Below are 14868 nucleotides of genomic sequence, written 5' to 3' on the forward strand. Positions count from 1 at the left end.
GTGGGTCACTGGTTGAACCGGTTAACCCAGTCCCACATAAGTAAAACGTATAAAACAGCTAAAAACTTAAAAATTAACAGTTAAAAAACATATCTCCAATAACATCATAATAAACATTAAGTCTCAAATCCTAAAAATAAGTAGTAATAAGAAAATAAACATAAAATTTAGTACTATTAGTCTATTACATGAACAACTCAATTTAACACAATGAAAATAACAATTCATGGATTATATCCAAGGAGTAACTTCAAAGTCTGGATATCTTTCTTCATTTGACAAATCTGGAGCTACATCCTGATTGGTTTCATTCTAATTTGCATTTTCCACAGAAGTTCCTATGTTATCAATATATTTCGTTACTCATGTGATGATTAAGATTTTAAAATAATGCTTTCAAGTTTCAACTTAAAACAATCAAGAAAGTACCTTTGTTGTAACCTTAAGTTGTAATGAACATAAACAAGATCATTAAGCTTTTGATGCTCTAACCGATTCCTTTTCTTTGAGTGAATGTGTTCGAAAATGCTCCAGTTACGCTCACAACCTGAAGAACTGCAAGTTTGACTCAAAACACGAATTGCTAACTTTTGCAGGTTTGGTGCTCCACACCATAAGATTCCCACCATTGATCTTAACATAAAAAACAGATAAATAATTTATCACAATCATAAATATCACATAATAAATTCATCACAATAGTAAAAGACCAAATTTATGAAGAAATTTCACCTGGCATAACAGTGGTTCGTTCACGTATTGCAGAGGGTCTTCCAAAATCTTTCTCAGCATTCTTAAAGAGCCTCTTCTCACTTGTCAGTTTAGATCTCAATACAGGATCATCATAAGCATATTTCTCAATGACATCCAACAAGCCAGAAATCGTTTCTTTGTGATTTTCAAATTCTCCCGAATTAAATCGAAAAGCTGGATTTAACCAATAACCAGCAGCATGAAGGTTTCTTTTAAGTTGTAAATCCCAACGTGAATCTAAATCTTCAAATAAGGTTCAACAACCCTATTTCTTTTTTAAAACCTCTTCACCATGTCTTCCCTAGCCTTATACATAGCTTGATAAAGGAAACCCATTGCAGCTCTATCTTCACTATCCACAATACGCAATACATGAACAAGTGGCTCCGTAAGCTTAACAATATCAGTGCATTGATTCCAAAATTTAGAATCTAAGACTTGATCCACAAACTTTTTTGCTTTGGCTTCTTTAGAGTAAGCTGAACTTGTCCATTCTCTAGATGTCACCATAGCTCTCAATGCATCCTTTTGAGCCAAAATACTTTGCAAAGCAATGAAATTAGTGGCGAATCGAGTTGGAGCTGGACGAAGTATTTCTCGGCCGCCTGTGAACTGTCTCATCAAGTACAAAGGATGGCATTGATTATAGATATACTTCGTAATTATTGAAGCTTGTGACACAGTTTCAGTCACTTCCACAAAGTTCCCAATATCCTGCAACATCAGATTAATACAATGTGCTGCACAAGGAGACCAATACAATCTAGGAAACTCCGATTCCAACAACCTTCCAGCAGCAACGTAATTTGCAGCATTATCCATCACTACATGTACAACATTCTCAGGACCAACAAATAACACAACATCCCTAAGCAACTTAAATAAAGCCTCAGCAATTTTTGAGATATGAGAAGCATCAACTGACTTTAGGAAAACAGTTCTTTTAGGGCAATAAACCAAGAAATTAATTAAAGTACGCCTACAATGATCAGTCCATCCATCATCCATGATAGTAAACCCAGTTTGTTTCCAAATCACACGATAACCTTCAATCATCTTCTTTACATCTTCAACCAATTTACTCAACAAATATCCACAAACTCTTTGATAATTTGGCCCTTTATACCCTGCACCCATGTTTGCAATAGCATCGATCATCGGTTGATAATAAGCTGAATTAACCGCATTGAATGGCACAGAGGCATCCATTATCCTTCTTGGAATAGCAATATCACACTTCTCCACAATTTCTTTGCTTTAGAGAACACTTTTAATACTTGGTTGAGCTCTAGGTGTTGCTGCCGGGGGAAAAAGGATTGTAATCCCTTGAGTTGTTTTCCAACTCCCTTTCTGGAGCTAGGTGCTGGAATTCTTGATGCTTGTTATTGTCGCATCTCATTATGTTCAATCTCATCAAATTCCCTTTCAACGTCATCACAAGCACCATAACTTTCTGCATATTCTTCTTGAGTTTTCCTTTTCTTGGTTCGAAGATCTTCAATGTTTTGATTGAATTGGTGTCTCACCACAGCTGGCACCTTTCGACATGCCTCAATATCTCCGCCTTTTCCAGCCAAATGATGCTTAACCCGGTTAATTCCTCCACCCCTAATAAGCTTCTCGCAATAAATACATACCAGAGCAGTTTCCTTTATCCAAAACTTGTTTACAATGACCCCATGCAGGATCAGTTTTTCCTCTGTTACTATTTTTTTGGGTTCCAATTGTTGGATCAGGAGTTGATCCTTGTTCCTGAGAAGTTGGTGTTTCTGATGGTGTATTTGATGAAGCCATCCTAAATTCCTAATCAACCAGGATCTAGGACTAAATGACTAATCTCCAAGAATAATACACAACAATTCACTAAGGCACTAACTACTAAGAATAATATACAACAGCAACCAACAATGGATAATCAAGTAATCAACAAATGAACAAACTGAATAGAAACAAAAATATATCAAGAAACAAGACAGATCAAACAGAAAAACATGTGGTCTTGTTCATGTTCTCATTTGCCCGCATACAAAAATTAAACAGAAATCAAAGTATCAAACATATGTGAACAGCCAACAATCTAAATTCTAACAGAAATCAAACAGAAACCAACATACATAATCAATCTACAATAATAAATTAACTTCAAAAATTTAAAAAATTAAAAATACTTACCTGGACTGGACGGCTGGACCTTGGACCTGAGGGATTGAACAACGAGCAGAGAAGAGGGCGACCGGAACGACGAGCAGAGAAGAGCACAGAAGAGCAGAGAAGAGCGACGAGCAGTAGGCGACGATGGACCGTGGACGTGCTTCTGCCTTCTTGGCGGTGGTGAGTGGTGCACTGCTCTGGATACGGTGGTGAGGTGAGTGCCACGCTGGTTGAAGCTGAACGGGGCGACGAGGTGGCTGAGTGAGTGGTGCACCTCTCTATCTCTCAGCTCTCAGCTTTCATGGAGTCATGGTGCATGGTGATGGTGGTCTCTCAAACCGTTTGGGAATGGGAAGGGAAAGTGGGAAATAGGGGATGGAGGCTGGGGTTACAGGCGCGTTTTAGCAGCAGCTTAAGCTTTTGTTTTTTTTTTTAATAAAGAAACGACGTCATTTCCAGCACAGAAAAAAAAATTCGAACCGGTCCGGGTTAAACAAAATCCGCCGGTTCACCGGTTCTGATCAAACCCGACTGGTTCAGTACGGGTCTTTCCGATTCGACTCCTTGTCCGGTTAGATGCCTCACCCGGACTGGTTATAGCATCGGTTCACCGGTTTTTCGGTCCGACTAGCCGGGTCGGTCCGATTCTGACAACACTGCTTGTATGGGAAAAACGTTCATATGTGGAAAATAATTAATTAGTTATTAATGTATCACATAAATATGTTCTAAAGAGGGATTATTGACAAAAGAACTAACCAATTCCATAAAATTAAATATTAAAGTCCGATTTTTTTTTTCGAAAACTTCGATACCCTGGTATTATCCTACTCCCATAATTTTAAAAAAACCATAAAATCTAATAATTGAATATTTCACCAACATTTTTTCGATATACAAAAAACTAAAGTGGAGGTATTCATCCTTGCAAAAAAAAAAAAAAGAAAAACCCTAATTTCCTACCCCCGTAAACCTCGGCGCCCCCACACCATAAAAAACCTCACTCACTCATCACTCACTCATGACGCACGGACTTCCCTCCTCCCTACCTCACTCACCGCGCCGGTCACCTCCAACAGAACGGCAGCCAACGGAGGTCGCCTCTCCTTCCTCCGCGCCGACAGTCTCCGCTCTCCTTCCTCCGTCTTGGCGCCTCCGTGCTGTGTGCTTCGCCCGTCTCTGCATCCTCTGATTGCGTCGTCTGTCTCCGCTCCGCTGCAGGTTGTGCTCGTGCTTCCCCTCCGCTTCAGGCTGAAGCTCCGAAGCTGCTCCGTCGCTTACTCTGCTTCTGCTTCTGTAGGTGAGTTTTTATTTTTTATTTTTTTCAGTTATTATTTATTAATTGTTTATGCTTAGTTTTTTCAGTTTTAATTTAGGTTTAGATTTGTTTATGTTAAGTTGATGCTAATTAGATAAATTAATGATTAGTTTTACTGATTAGACAATAGGTTCTGTGACGTAACTGGGAATATGTTCAGCTAATTGGGTTAGATGATCAGTTATACTATTTTTTTTTAATAGTATTTTGAAGGGTTTTACATTTCTAGTTGTTGCTACTTGCTAGGGTTTAAGCTTTCAAGAACTTTGCACCTTTCTCAATCTCCACTCGTCAACCATGTGGGCTCTTCGTCGAGCTTCCATTCGTCTTAGTCTCAGGTAAATAACACTCTTTACCTTCTCCCTCGTTGCCCTTTCCATTATTCTCTACTCTCGATGGAAAAATTGAAGTATTTCCCCATCTTTTTTCGTAACTAAATGTTGATCTTTGAATCGAGGTTTTGTTTCTTAATTTTCCTTTTTATTGCAAAATGAGTGCGTCTTAAATTCGTAGCAAAAGTTTACATGTTTAGTGCTGTAATACATTTCATGCAACTAGACCTTGTAACTTTGTTTATTTTGATGCTAATTTCATATATTAACAGATTTAGAAATGTATGGTTCGAACATGAATAATCTATGATATAGTACTATGAAGATGTTTGACTACTATTGTCGATGCTACCCGGTGGGTAGGACTTGGATTTTGTTTTTGATTTGCCTCTTCCTCTTTTTGAGCAAGCTGTAGAGATGAGAACTTGACAGCTTGTTATGTGACTGTAGGAGGAAGAAACAATGGGTGACATAATATTGACAATTTATGTTATTTAAGTTGAAGTAAAATTTAATTTTAATGTAAACTAAGGGGGTGCAAGAAAGAATTAATGTTAAACCGGGTTGCAATGTGCGCAATTTTATTCATATATTGGGGGTTGTAGTTTCCATTAGGCTAGTATTTAGGGGATGAGTTTATATATTTGTAGATTGTCTATAACATGAAGACTTGGTTTCCTACATAACATGGTGCATGATTCTGTTGCTTGAACCAGCAACAAAACATTGAATTATCATTTATTATATAGAAAGGTTGTGTTGGTTTATTTTAGCTTCACATTTTGCCTTTGGTCATGCTCTAGTCCCTATAAGAGTTTGCAGTCACTTTTTAATGTGCACTGTTTGCAGGAGCCAAGGATTTAGTCTAGGAGCATCTACTGCTATCAAGCTAATGCCAGCTGCTGTGGAAGATGGGGCTGGTATCAGTGGATCTTTTCAAATAACACGAAGCAAAGTTCTGTCAACAATGACATGTTATCATGCAGGTCATTCTTCCCCCAAATTTACTATGAGCAGACGTGAACTTTCGTCACAAGCTGATGCAAATAGTACGAACAATGACGATGATTTGGATGAAGCGCTGTCGTATGAGCTGCAGACACAAGGGATTAATGATGAAGTTGAGACTGACTTCGGCGATGATGATGAGGATTTTAAGAAATCACACGATGAGATGGAGTTATCTGACATTGAGATTGATCCAAAAAAATCACCACGTAGTAAGCGTCTGTCAAAAATATTCACGGCGATTATTAAAGCTCCAGGATTGTCTGTTCGTTCGGCTTTGGATAAGTGGATTGAAGAAGGGAAAGACATTAGTAGACAAGAAATCTCACTGGCCTTGGTTAATCTCCGGAGGCGTAAAATGTATGGGAGGGCTTTGCAGGTAAATTGATCAAAGTTCATAGTATTCTACTCTTACAATTAATCCGATTCATTTTATTTGTGAACTCATCCTGATTAAGTAGAGTATTAGACATTGCTTTACTTTTATGGATGTTTGATATTTGAATTTTTCCAGCCTGTTTGTGATATAATTAATAGCGGAAATCTCTCTCTCAGCATCTCTCCCGTTTAGCAGTTTCCTGCTTGAAAATGTTTCCTATTCCTGCAGTGGATTGATACTCGGGGCCAATATCCAATTACTTATATTGTAAATTTAATTTAGTTTGCTAGATTAAGTTTGAACAACCTGGACATTGAATTTTGGACTCACCTTAATGGTCATCTAGTGCTCTTTCAGCCTTTATGGCTTCTCTATAAGAGGGATTATATTGTTGCTCTTCTTTTGTCTTTTTACCATAGTCACTGGTATAATTTGTTGGGGCATATTTTTGGATATCTTTTTCCTCATTGATTTTAATAATTGTCTTTATGAAATTTTCATTATTCTATGAAATCTTTATCACCTCAAAAGAAAAAAAATATATATGCATTTTTTTGTGTTTAAGGACTATATATTTTTCATGTAAAGAAAAGAGGACTATATATTTCCTTTTTTGCTGATTGACATGTTTTGCCTTGTTTGAGCTTCTCGCTTATGATATTATCTTATTTTAATTGTGAATCTGTTGTACTTTTTTTGTTGGTATTGTAGCTCTTCGAGTGGCTAGAGTTAAACAAGAAGCTTGAATTCTTAGAGCAGGATTATGCTTCTCGACTTGATTTGATTGCTAAATTACGTGGTCTGCCAATGGCAGAGAAATTTATTGACAGTGTTCCAAAGTCTTTCAGAAGGGAGTTGTTATACCGAACTTTACTTGCTAATTATGTTAGTCAGAACAAGTTGAATAAGGCTGAGGCAACATTCAATAGAATGAAGGACTTGGATCTACCTCGTACAACATTTGCTTGTAACCAAATGCTTCTTTTGTATAAGAGGGTTGACAAGAAGAAGATAGCAGATGTGTTATTGTTGATGGAAAATGAGAATGTCAAACCTTCTACGCTTACCTATAAAATTTTGATAGACACAAAAGGGTCCAATGATATTGCTGGGATGGAGGAAATTGTGGAGACAATGAAGACAGAAGGCATTGAACCAGACTTGCAAACACAAGCAGCCTTGGCTAGACATTACATCTCTGCTGGGCTTAATGAAAGAGCCGAAGCTATATTGAAGGAGATGGAAGGTGAAAACGTGAAAAAGAAACAATGGGTTTGCCCTACTTTGCTCTGCCTTTATGCAAAGTTGGGAAAGGCTGACGAAGTAGAGAGAATTTGGAAGGTCTGTGAATCTAGCCCTCGAATTGAGGACTGCATGAGTGCAGTTGAAGCATGGGGAGCATTAAACAAAATTGATAAAGCAGAGGAAATTTTTGAGTTTATGTCGAAGAAATGGAAACTCTCTTCTGGTAACTATAATGTACTCCTGAAGGTTTATCTTAATCATAATATGCTATTGAAGGGTAAAGATCTTGTTAAGCGAATGTTAGATAGCGGCTGCAAAGTTAACCTATTGACATACAATGCTCTTGTCAAACTTCATGTCCAAGCTGGGGAAGTAGAAAAGGCAAACACTCTCTTGCAGACCGCAATCCAGCAGAACCGAAACAAGCCATTGTTTGATACTTTCATGGCTATTATGGAAGAGTATGCGAAGAGCGGCGACATTCATAATGCAGAAAAGATTTTCTACCAAATGAGGAAAGCTGGCTACATTTCTCGATTCACTCAGTATCAAGTTCTAATCCAAGCGTACATAAATGCCAAGCAGCCAGCATATGGAATCAGTGAGCGGATGAAAGCCGATAACATATTTCCAAACAAAGCTATGTCTAAGCAATTAGTTCAAATGAACCCATTTGAGAAAACTGCAGTTTTGGCATTGCTTGATTAATGACAATAGCCATGAGAGGGTTGCTTTTGTACTTCAACATGAAACTAATTATTTAGTTATATAGGTTCAGGATCCTAGAGTTTAAGTGAATTTGCAAATTTAAGGTCGGCTAAAATCTTATCATATGCATTAGTCCAAATGCAAATGGAGTTCTTGAGATGGTCCTTATTAAAAATACTGAGTCAATTTGTTTTCTGGAACTAATTTGTAAGCTGTTGAAGGATATTTGAGGGGTGGAGACTATGTTGGGATTTTCTATTTCTCAAAAGTTATATCTGATGCTGGTTTATCAAATTTATTCTTTTTCTAATTGAATTAATAGTCAAAATCGTCTTTGAAAGATACCTCGATCTTCATTTTCGTCCTCAAAAGATAAAATTAATCAAATTCGTCTACGAAAAATAACCAACCTAGTCACGTTAGTCCTTCCGTCATCTCCTGCGCTGAGGTGGCCAACGCTCGCTAACATGGCCTGTTAATGGCCAATGTGACACTCGCTTAGTGTACCCTCTTATTGCTGATAAGATAAATTCATTAGATCAATTCAAATCAGTCCCTAAGTCCATGAACCTAGGGGTGTTCATGGATCGGATCCGATCTGCATATCCGCGGTTTTTATCTGAATCCGATCTGAAAATTGCGGATATGAATCCGATTCGTAAGGCTATCGGATCGGATCGGATCAGATCCCCACACTAATCGGATTGGATTGCGGATTTTGTGTTGATATTCGCATATCCGCGTATCCGCAAAAATAAAGAAATAAAAAAGTAAATATTATTTTTATGTTTTATTTTAACTAATAATTATCATATATGTTGTATTATTTTAATTTATTATTTAAGAAAAGTACGTTTAATATTATTTTAAGAGTAAACATATTTAAAAGAACAGAAAAATGAATTTTTATTGATTTTTTTTAATAAAAGTAAGCTTTTAAAAATATTTTTGTGTTTTGCAGATATATCCTATATCCGATCCGATCCGATAATTTTAGTGCGGATCGGATCGAAATTTTGGCCATATCCGATCCAATCCGATCCGCGTTCACCCCTAGTTATGTGTCATGTCACTACAACAATTCCGGTAGATAGCGGCGAAAATTTTGCGGCGTTTTATAAAATCGCCGCAAAATGAATAATTGTGGCGCATATCGCGGCAGTTAAGAGTGGGGCGCCGCAAAATGCGTATAACCACATATTTTAATGTTTTCTTTAGTAATAACCATCTGGGTATAATCTAATTAAGTTAATACTACTATTTTAAACTACATATATTTAAATCATTGTTACTTAAACTCGTAACACTTTTTCTAGATTCGTTTACGTAAAAAAGTTCATAAGTTAAATAAGTTATATATGTTAATTCATGTGAACAAATTTACCAATAAGATTTTCTCGTTTACTTTATTGTCATCTAAATTTGCATTCAAACATAAATGTAAAAGAAGAAAATAAAGTTATAGTCTGAATTTATAAAGTTAAAATAAAGTTCTAACGAGTATAAATTAAAGTTACTTCTCTTTAAAGTTATGTCTTACTAAATCTAAATCAAGAAACTCTAAAAGTAGATAAACATGTAAAATTGCAACCCAAATCATTAAATTAAGGGAATCAACGTAACTCTTATAATAAAAGATCAAAATTTCTCTTCAACATCGTATTGACCTGACGAAAAATACTCTGTCAATAATCTATTGGCTTCACGTTTTACATGATATGATATTTTATCTCCATACCATGGTTTTTTGTTCAGATTAAAGCATCTTTTCTTAACATGTATATCATCTTCTCTTTGTTAGTCTTCTAAAATTTCATTGTCTTCTTCCGAAACCTTATTGAGATAAAACTGCATGGATCTGTCAATTCTGACAGAGAAGATATCATCTAAATTGTCTTCTGAATCATACTCTTCCCCATCTAAACTGTCAGGAACTATTCTCCAGAATATTCAGGTAATACTGAAAATATCAACATGCATACAACAAAATAAGTATAATTTTAATGTAAACTAAGGGGGTGCAAGAAAGAATTAATGTTAAACCGGGTTGCAATGTGCGCAATTTTATTCATATATTGGGGGTTGTAGTTTCCATTAGGCTAGTATTTAGGGGATGAGTTTATATATTTGTAGATTGTCTATAACATGAAGACTTGGTTTCCTACATAACATGGTGCATGATTCTGTTGCTTGAACCAGCAACAAAACATTGAATTATCATTTATTATATAGAAAGGTTGTGTTGGTTTATTTTAGCTTCACATTTTGCCTTTGGTCATGCTCTAGTCCCTATAAGAGTTTGCAGTCACTTTTTAATGTGCACTGTTTGCAGGAGCCAAGGATTTAGTCTAGGAGCATCTACTGCTATCAAGCTAATGCCAGCTGCTGTGGAAGATGGGGCTGGTATCAGTGGATCTTTTCAAATAACACGAAGCAAAGTTCTGTCAACAATGACATGTTATCATGCAGGTCATTCTTCCCCCAAATTTACTATGAGCAGACGTGAACTTTCGTCACAAGCTGATGCAAATAGTACGAACAATGACGATGATTTGGATGAAGCGCTGTCGTATGAGCTGCAGACACAAGGGATTAATGATGAAGTTGAGACTGACTTCGGCGATGATGATGAGGATTTTAAGAAATCACACGATGAGATGGAGTTATCTGACATTGAGATTGATCCAAAAAAATCACCACGTAGTAAGCGTCTGTCAAAAATATTCACGGCGATTATTAAAGCTTCAGGATTGTCTGTTCGTTCGGCTTTGGATAAGTGGATTGAAGAAGGGAAAGACATTAGTAGACAAGAAATCTCACTGGCCTTGGTTAATCTCCGGAGGCGTAAAATGTATGGGAGGGCTTTGCAGGTAAATTGATCAAAGTTCATAGTATTCTACTCTTACAATTAATCCGATTCATTTTATTTGTGAACTCATGCTGATTAAGTAGAGTATTAGACATTGCTTTACTTTTATGGATGTTTGATATTTGAATTTTTCCAGCCTGTTTGTGATATAATTAATAGCGGAAATCTCTCTCTCAGCATCTCTCCCGTTTAGCAGTTTCCTGCTTGAAAATGTTTCCTATTCCTGCAGTGGATTGATACTCGGGGCCAATATCCAATTACTTATATTGTAAATTTAATTTAGTTTGCTAGATTAAGTTTGAACAACCTGGACATTGAATTTTGGACTCACCTTAATGGTCATCTAGTGCTCTTTCAGCCTTTATGGCTTCTCTATAAGAGGGATTATATTGTTGCTCTTCTTTTGTCTTTTTACCATAGTCACTGGTATAATTTGTTGGGGCATATTTTTGGATATCTTTTTCCTCATTGATTTTAATAATTGTCTTTATGAAATTTTCATTATTCTATGAAATCTTTATCACCTCAAAAGAAAAAAAATATATATGCATTTTTTTGTGTTTAAGGACTATATATTTTCCATGTAAAGAAAAGAGGACTATATATTTCCTTTTTTGCTGATTGACATGTTTTGCCTTGTTTGAGCTTCTCGCTTATGATATTATCTTATTTTAATTGTGAATCTGTTGTACTTTTTTTGTTGGTATTGTAGCTCTTCGAGTGGCTTGAGTTAAACAAGAAGCTTGAATTCTTAGAGCAGGATTATGCTTCTCGACTTGATTTGATTGCTAAATTACGTGGTCTGCCAATGGCAGAGAAATTTATTGACAGTGTTCCAAAGTCTTTCAGAAGGGAGTTGTTATACCGAACTTTACTTGCTAATTATGTTAGTCAGAACAAGTTGAATAAGGCTGAGGCAACATTCAATAGAATGAAGGACTTGGATCTACCTCGTACAACATTTGCTTGTAACCAAATGCTTCTTTTGTATAAGAGGGTTGACAAGAAGAAGATAGCAGATGTGTTATTGTTGATGGAAAATGAGAATGTCAAACCTTCTACGCTTACCTATAAAATTTTGATAGACACAAAAGGGTCCAATGATATTGCTGGGATGGAGGAAATTGTGGAGACAATGAAGACAGAAGGCATTGAACCAGACTTGCAAACACAAGCAGCCTTGGCTAGACATTACATCTCTGCTGGGCTTAATGAAAGAGCCGAAGCTATATTGAAGGAGATGGAAGGTGAAAACGTGAAAAAGAAACAATGGGTTTGCCCTACTTTGCTCTGCCTTTATGCAAAGTTGGGAAAGGCTGACGAAGTAGAGAGAATTTGGAAGGTCTGTGAATCTAGCCCTCGAATTGAGGACTGCATGAGTGCAGTTGAAGCATGGGGAGCATTAAACAAAATTGATAAAGCAGAGGAAATTTTTGAGTTTATGTCGAAGAAATGGAAACTCTCTTCTGGTAACTATAATGTGCTCCTGAAGGTTTATCTTAATCATAATATGCTATTGAAGGGTAAGGATCTTGTTAAGCGAATGTTAGATAGCGGCTGCAAAGTTAACCTATTGACATACAATGCTCTTGTCAAACTTCATGTCCAAGCTGGGGAAGTAGAAAAGGCAAACACTCTCTTGCAGACCGCAATCCAGCAGAACCGAAACAAGCCATTGTTTGATACTTTCATGGCTATTATGGAAGAGTATGCGAAGAGCGGCGACATTCATAATGCAGAAAAGATTTTCTACCAAATGAGGAAAGCTGGCTACATTTCTCGATTCACTCAGTATCAAGTTCTAATCCAAGCGTACATAAATGCCAAGCAGCCAGCATATGGAATCAGTGAGCGGATGAAAGCCGATAACATATTTCCAAACAAAGCTATGTCTAAGCAATTAGTTCAAATGAACCCATTTGAGAAAACTGCAGTTTTGGCATTGCTTGATTAATGACAATAGCCATGAGAGGGTTGCTTTTGTACTTCAACATGAAACTAATTATTTAGTTATATAGGTTCAGGATCCTAGAGTTTAAGTGAATTTGCAAATTTAAGGTCGGCTAAAATCTTATCATATGCATTAGTCCAAATGCAAATGGAGTTCTTGAGATGGTCCTTATTAAAAATACTGAGTCAATTTGTTTTCTGGAACTAATTTGTAAGCTGTTGAAGGATATTTGAGGGGTGGAGACTATGTTGGGATTTTCTATTTCTCAAAAGTTATATCTGATGCTGGTTTATCAAATTTATTCTTTTTCTAATTGAATTGATAGTCAAAATCGTCTTTGAAAGATACCTCGATCTTCATTTTCGTCCTCAAAAGATAAAATTAATCAAATTCGTTTCCGAAAGATACTTAATATGATCACGTTCGTCCTTCCGTCATTTCCTTCGCTGAGTTGGCAAACGTTTGCTGACGTGTGTCGTTAACTGCCAGTGTGATAGACGACAAGTTGTACTTTGTTGCTGACAAGATAAGTCTTTTATATTAAGTCAAATTAGTCTTTGAATAGATAAATCCTAATCCCCTTTTCAATTTTCAACCCATTCTTTTTTCTTCTCCAACGGCTCATACCAATTTTCAAACCTCATAACCTCCTTCTCCTTTCCCCTTCCCTCCATTCTCCCACTACTGTGTGACCCGATTAGAATCCCAATTCTAATCTTATCTCCATTCCCATCGTTTTTGGGTTCTCCCTTTCTCTTGTTGCAATCAAAGAAATCAAGAGGGATCACAGTGAAGCTGGCTCTAGCTATGGCCAACAAGGTAGCAGCAGCAGCAGCGTAGCCAAAGGTGAATGCTCGTCAATGTCAAGCGGGAAGGCCAAGATGTGGGAAGAAGACCACGACCCAAGCTCTGGTGGCGGCGGCATGGACGAGCTCCTCGCTGCTCTTGGTTACAAGGTTCGCAACTCAGCAAGGTAGTAGCAGCAACAGTGTGGCCAAAGGCGAATGCTCGTCAATGTGGAGTGGGAAGGCCAAGATGTGGGAGGAAGACCACGACCCAAGCTCCGGCGGCGGCGGCATGGACGAGCTCCTCGTTGCTCTTGGTTACAAGGTTCACAACTCAGATATGGCGGGCGTGGCCCAGAAGCTGGAGACTAAACGACGACGTTTTAACTGTAGGAGAGCATTGTATCAAAACTGCGTCATTTTGATTGTATGCCACGCTGGCAGTTAACGACACATGTGAGCAAACGTTTGCCAACTCAGCAAAGGAGATGACGGAAGGACGAACGTGACTAGGTTGAACATTTTTCGGGGATAAATTTGATTAATTTTATTTTTCGGGAATGAAAATGGAGATGAAGGTATCTTTTAGGGACGATTTCGACTATTAACTCATTTCTAATTTGTATACACGGATATGGGAGCGAATATATACGAAAACACCATAAATTTATGCTACGATGCAACGACACGGATATGTAGGCGATATATATTAATAATAAGATTGGACGCATTGATACGTGATAGTATTTAGGTGTATCTAAATGTGTCCGAAGAAAATTTTTTTATTTTTTATTAAAACACGGTTGGACAAAGCAGATATGTGTGTCAGACGAGTATCGCTTGGATACGACAACTCAACAAAGTGTCCGCGTTTCATAAAATTTATGTCATTGTAGATTTTGTGATATATGGGCATTACATATATGTAAAAAATATTAAAAAAATAGATTGTACTAATATTTTAGCATTTTATTATTTAAAAGTAAAAATAAATTTTTAAAAAATATTTTTGATCACTTTTTAATTGTGAAAAATATTTTAGATAATATATTTTAGGATTAAGTACGATTTTAGTTTTTAAGGTATCGAATTTTTTTTTCGTTTTCAACTTTTTTTTCATACAAAATTGTCCCTAAGATTTAACTTAGTTTTAAAATGGTTATTTTTACCAAAATTTTAAATTTTATTACCTAATTACCTCTAACTAAAAAATATTATAAAATAAAAAAAGAAAAAAAAGGAAAAAATGGACGAGAGGGAGAAAGAACCGGGGAGGAAAGAAGAAGAAGAAATAGAAGAAAGAAATATGGAGGCAGTTCTCACTCCGGCGTGATCTTCTTGTAAACTCTGGATAATTAATAAGTAGTTA

At 36.6% G+C, this 14868-nt stretch overlaps 2 protein-coding genes across 5 annotated transcripts in view; both read left to right on the forward strand.

Moving 5' to 3' along the window:
• Positions 1–4056: 4056 nt before the first annotated feature.
• On the forward strand, positions 4057–13011 carry LOC107474494 (pentatricopeptide repeat-containing protein At1g80270, mitochondrial). Of its 4 annotated transcripts, XM_052257537.1 has the most exons (5): positions 4057–4204; positions 4469–4560; positions 5404–5941; positions 6653–7432; positions 12256–13011. In XM_052257537.1, the coding sequence occupies exons 2-5, from the start codon at positions 4520–4522 to the stop codon at positions 12715–12717; spliced, it is 1821 nt and encodes a 606-aa protein (XP_052113497.1). In that variant the 5' UTR covers positions 4057–4204; positions 4469–4519; the 3' UTR covers positions 12718–13011. The 4 variants fall into 4 exon arrangements, with proteins under 4 accessions (XP_052113497.1, XP_052113498.1, XP_052113499.1 ...); XM_052257538.1 differs by lacking the exon at positions 6653–7432 and having other exon boundaries at positions 11476–13011; XM_052257539.1 differs by lacking the exons at positions 5404–5941; positions 6653–7432 and adding an exon at positions 10227–10764 and having other exon boundaries at positions 11476–13011.
• The window catches only part of LOC107474492 (pentatricopeptide repeat-containing protein At1g80270, mitochondrial), a 50127-nt gene continuing 39325 nt past the window's right edge, over positions 4067–14868 (forward strand). Inside the window, exon 1 of the mRNA XM_052257540.1 lies at positions 4067–4204. The gene's annotated coding sequence lies outside the window, so the exon portion shown is untranslated. The remainder of the gene's footprint in view (positions 4205–14868) is intronic.

Source organism: Arachis duranensis, chromosome 2, assembly GCF_000817695.3.
Source record: "Arachis duranensis cultivar V14167 chromosome 2, aradu.V14167.gnm2.J7QH, whole genome shotgun sequence".
Taxonomy (NCBI): Eukaryota; Viridiplantae; Streptophyta; class Magnoliopsida; order Fabales; family Fabaceae; genus Arachis; species Arachis duranensis.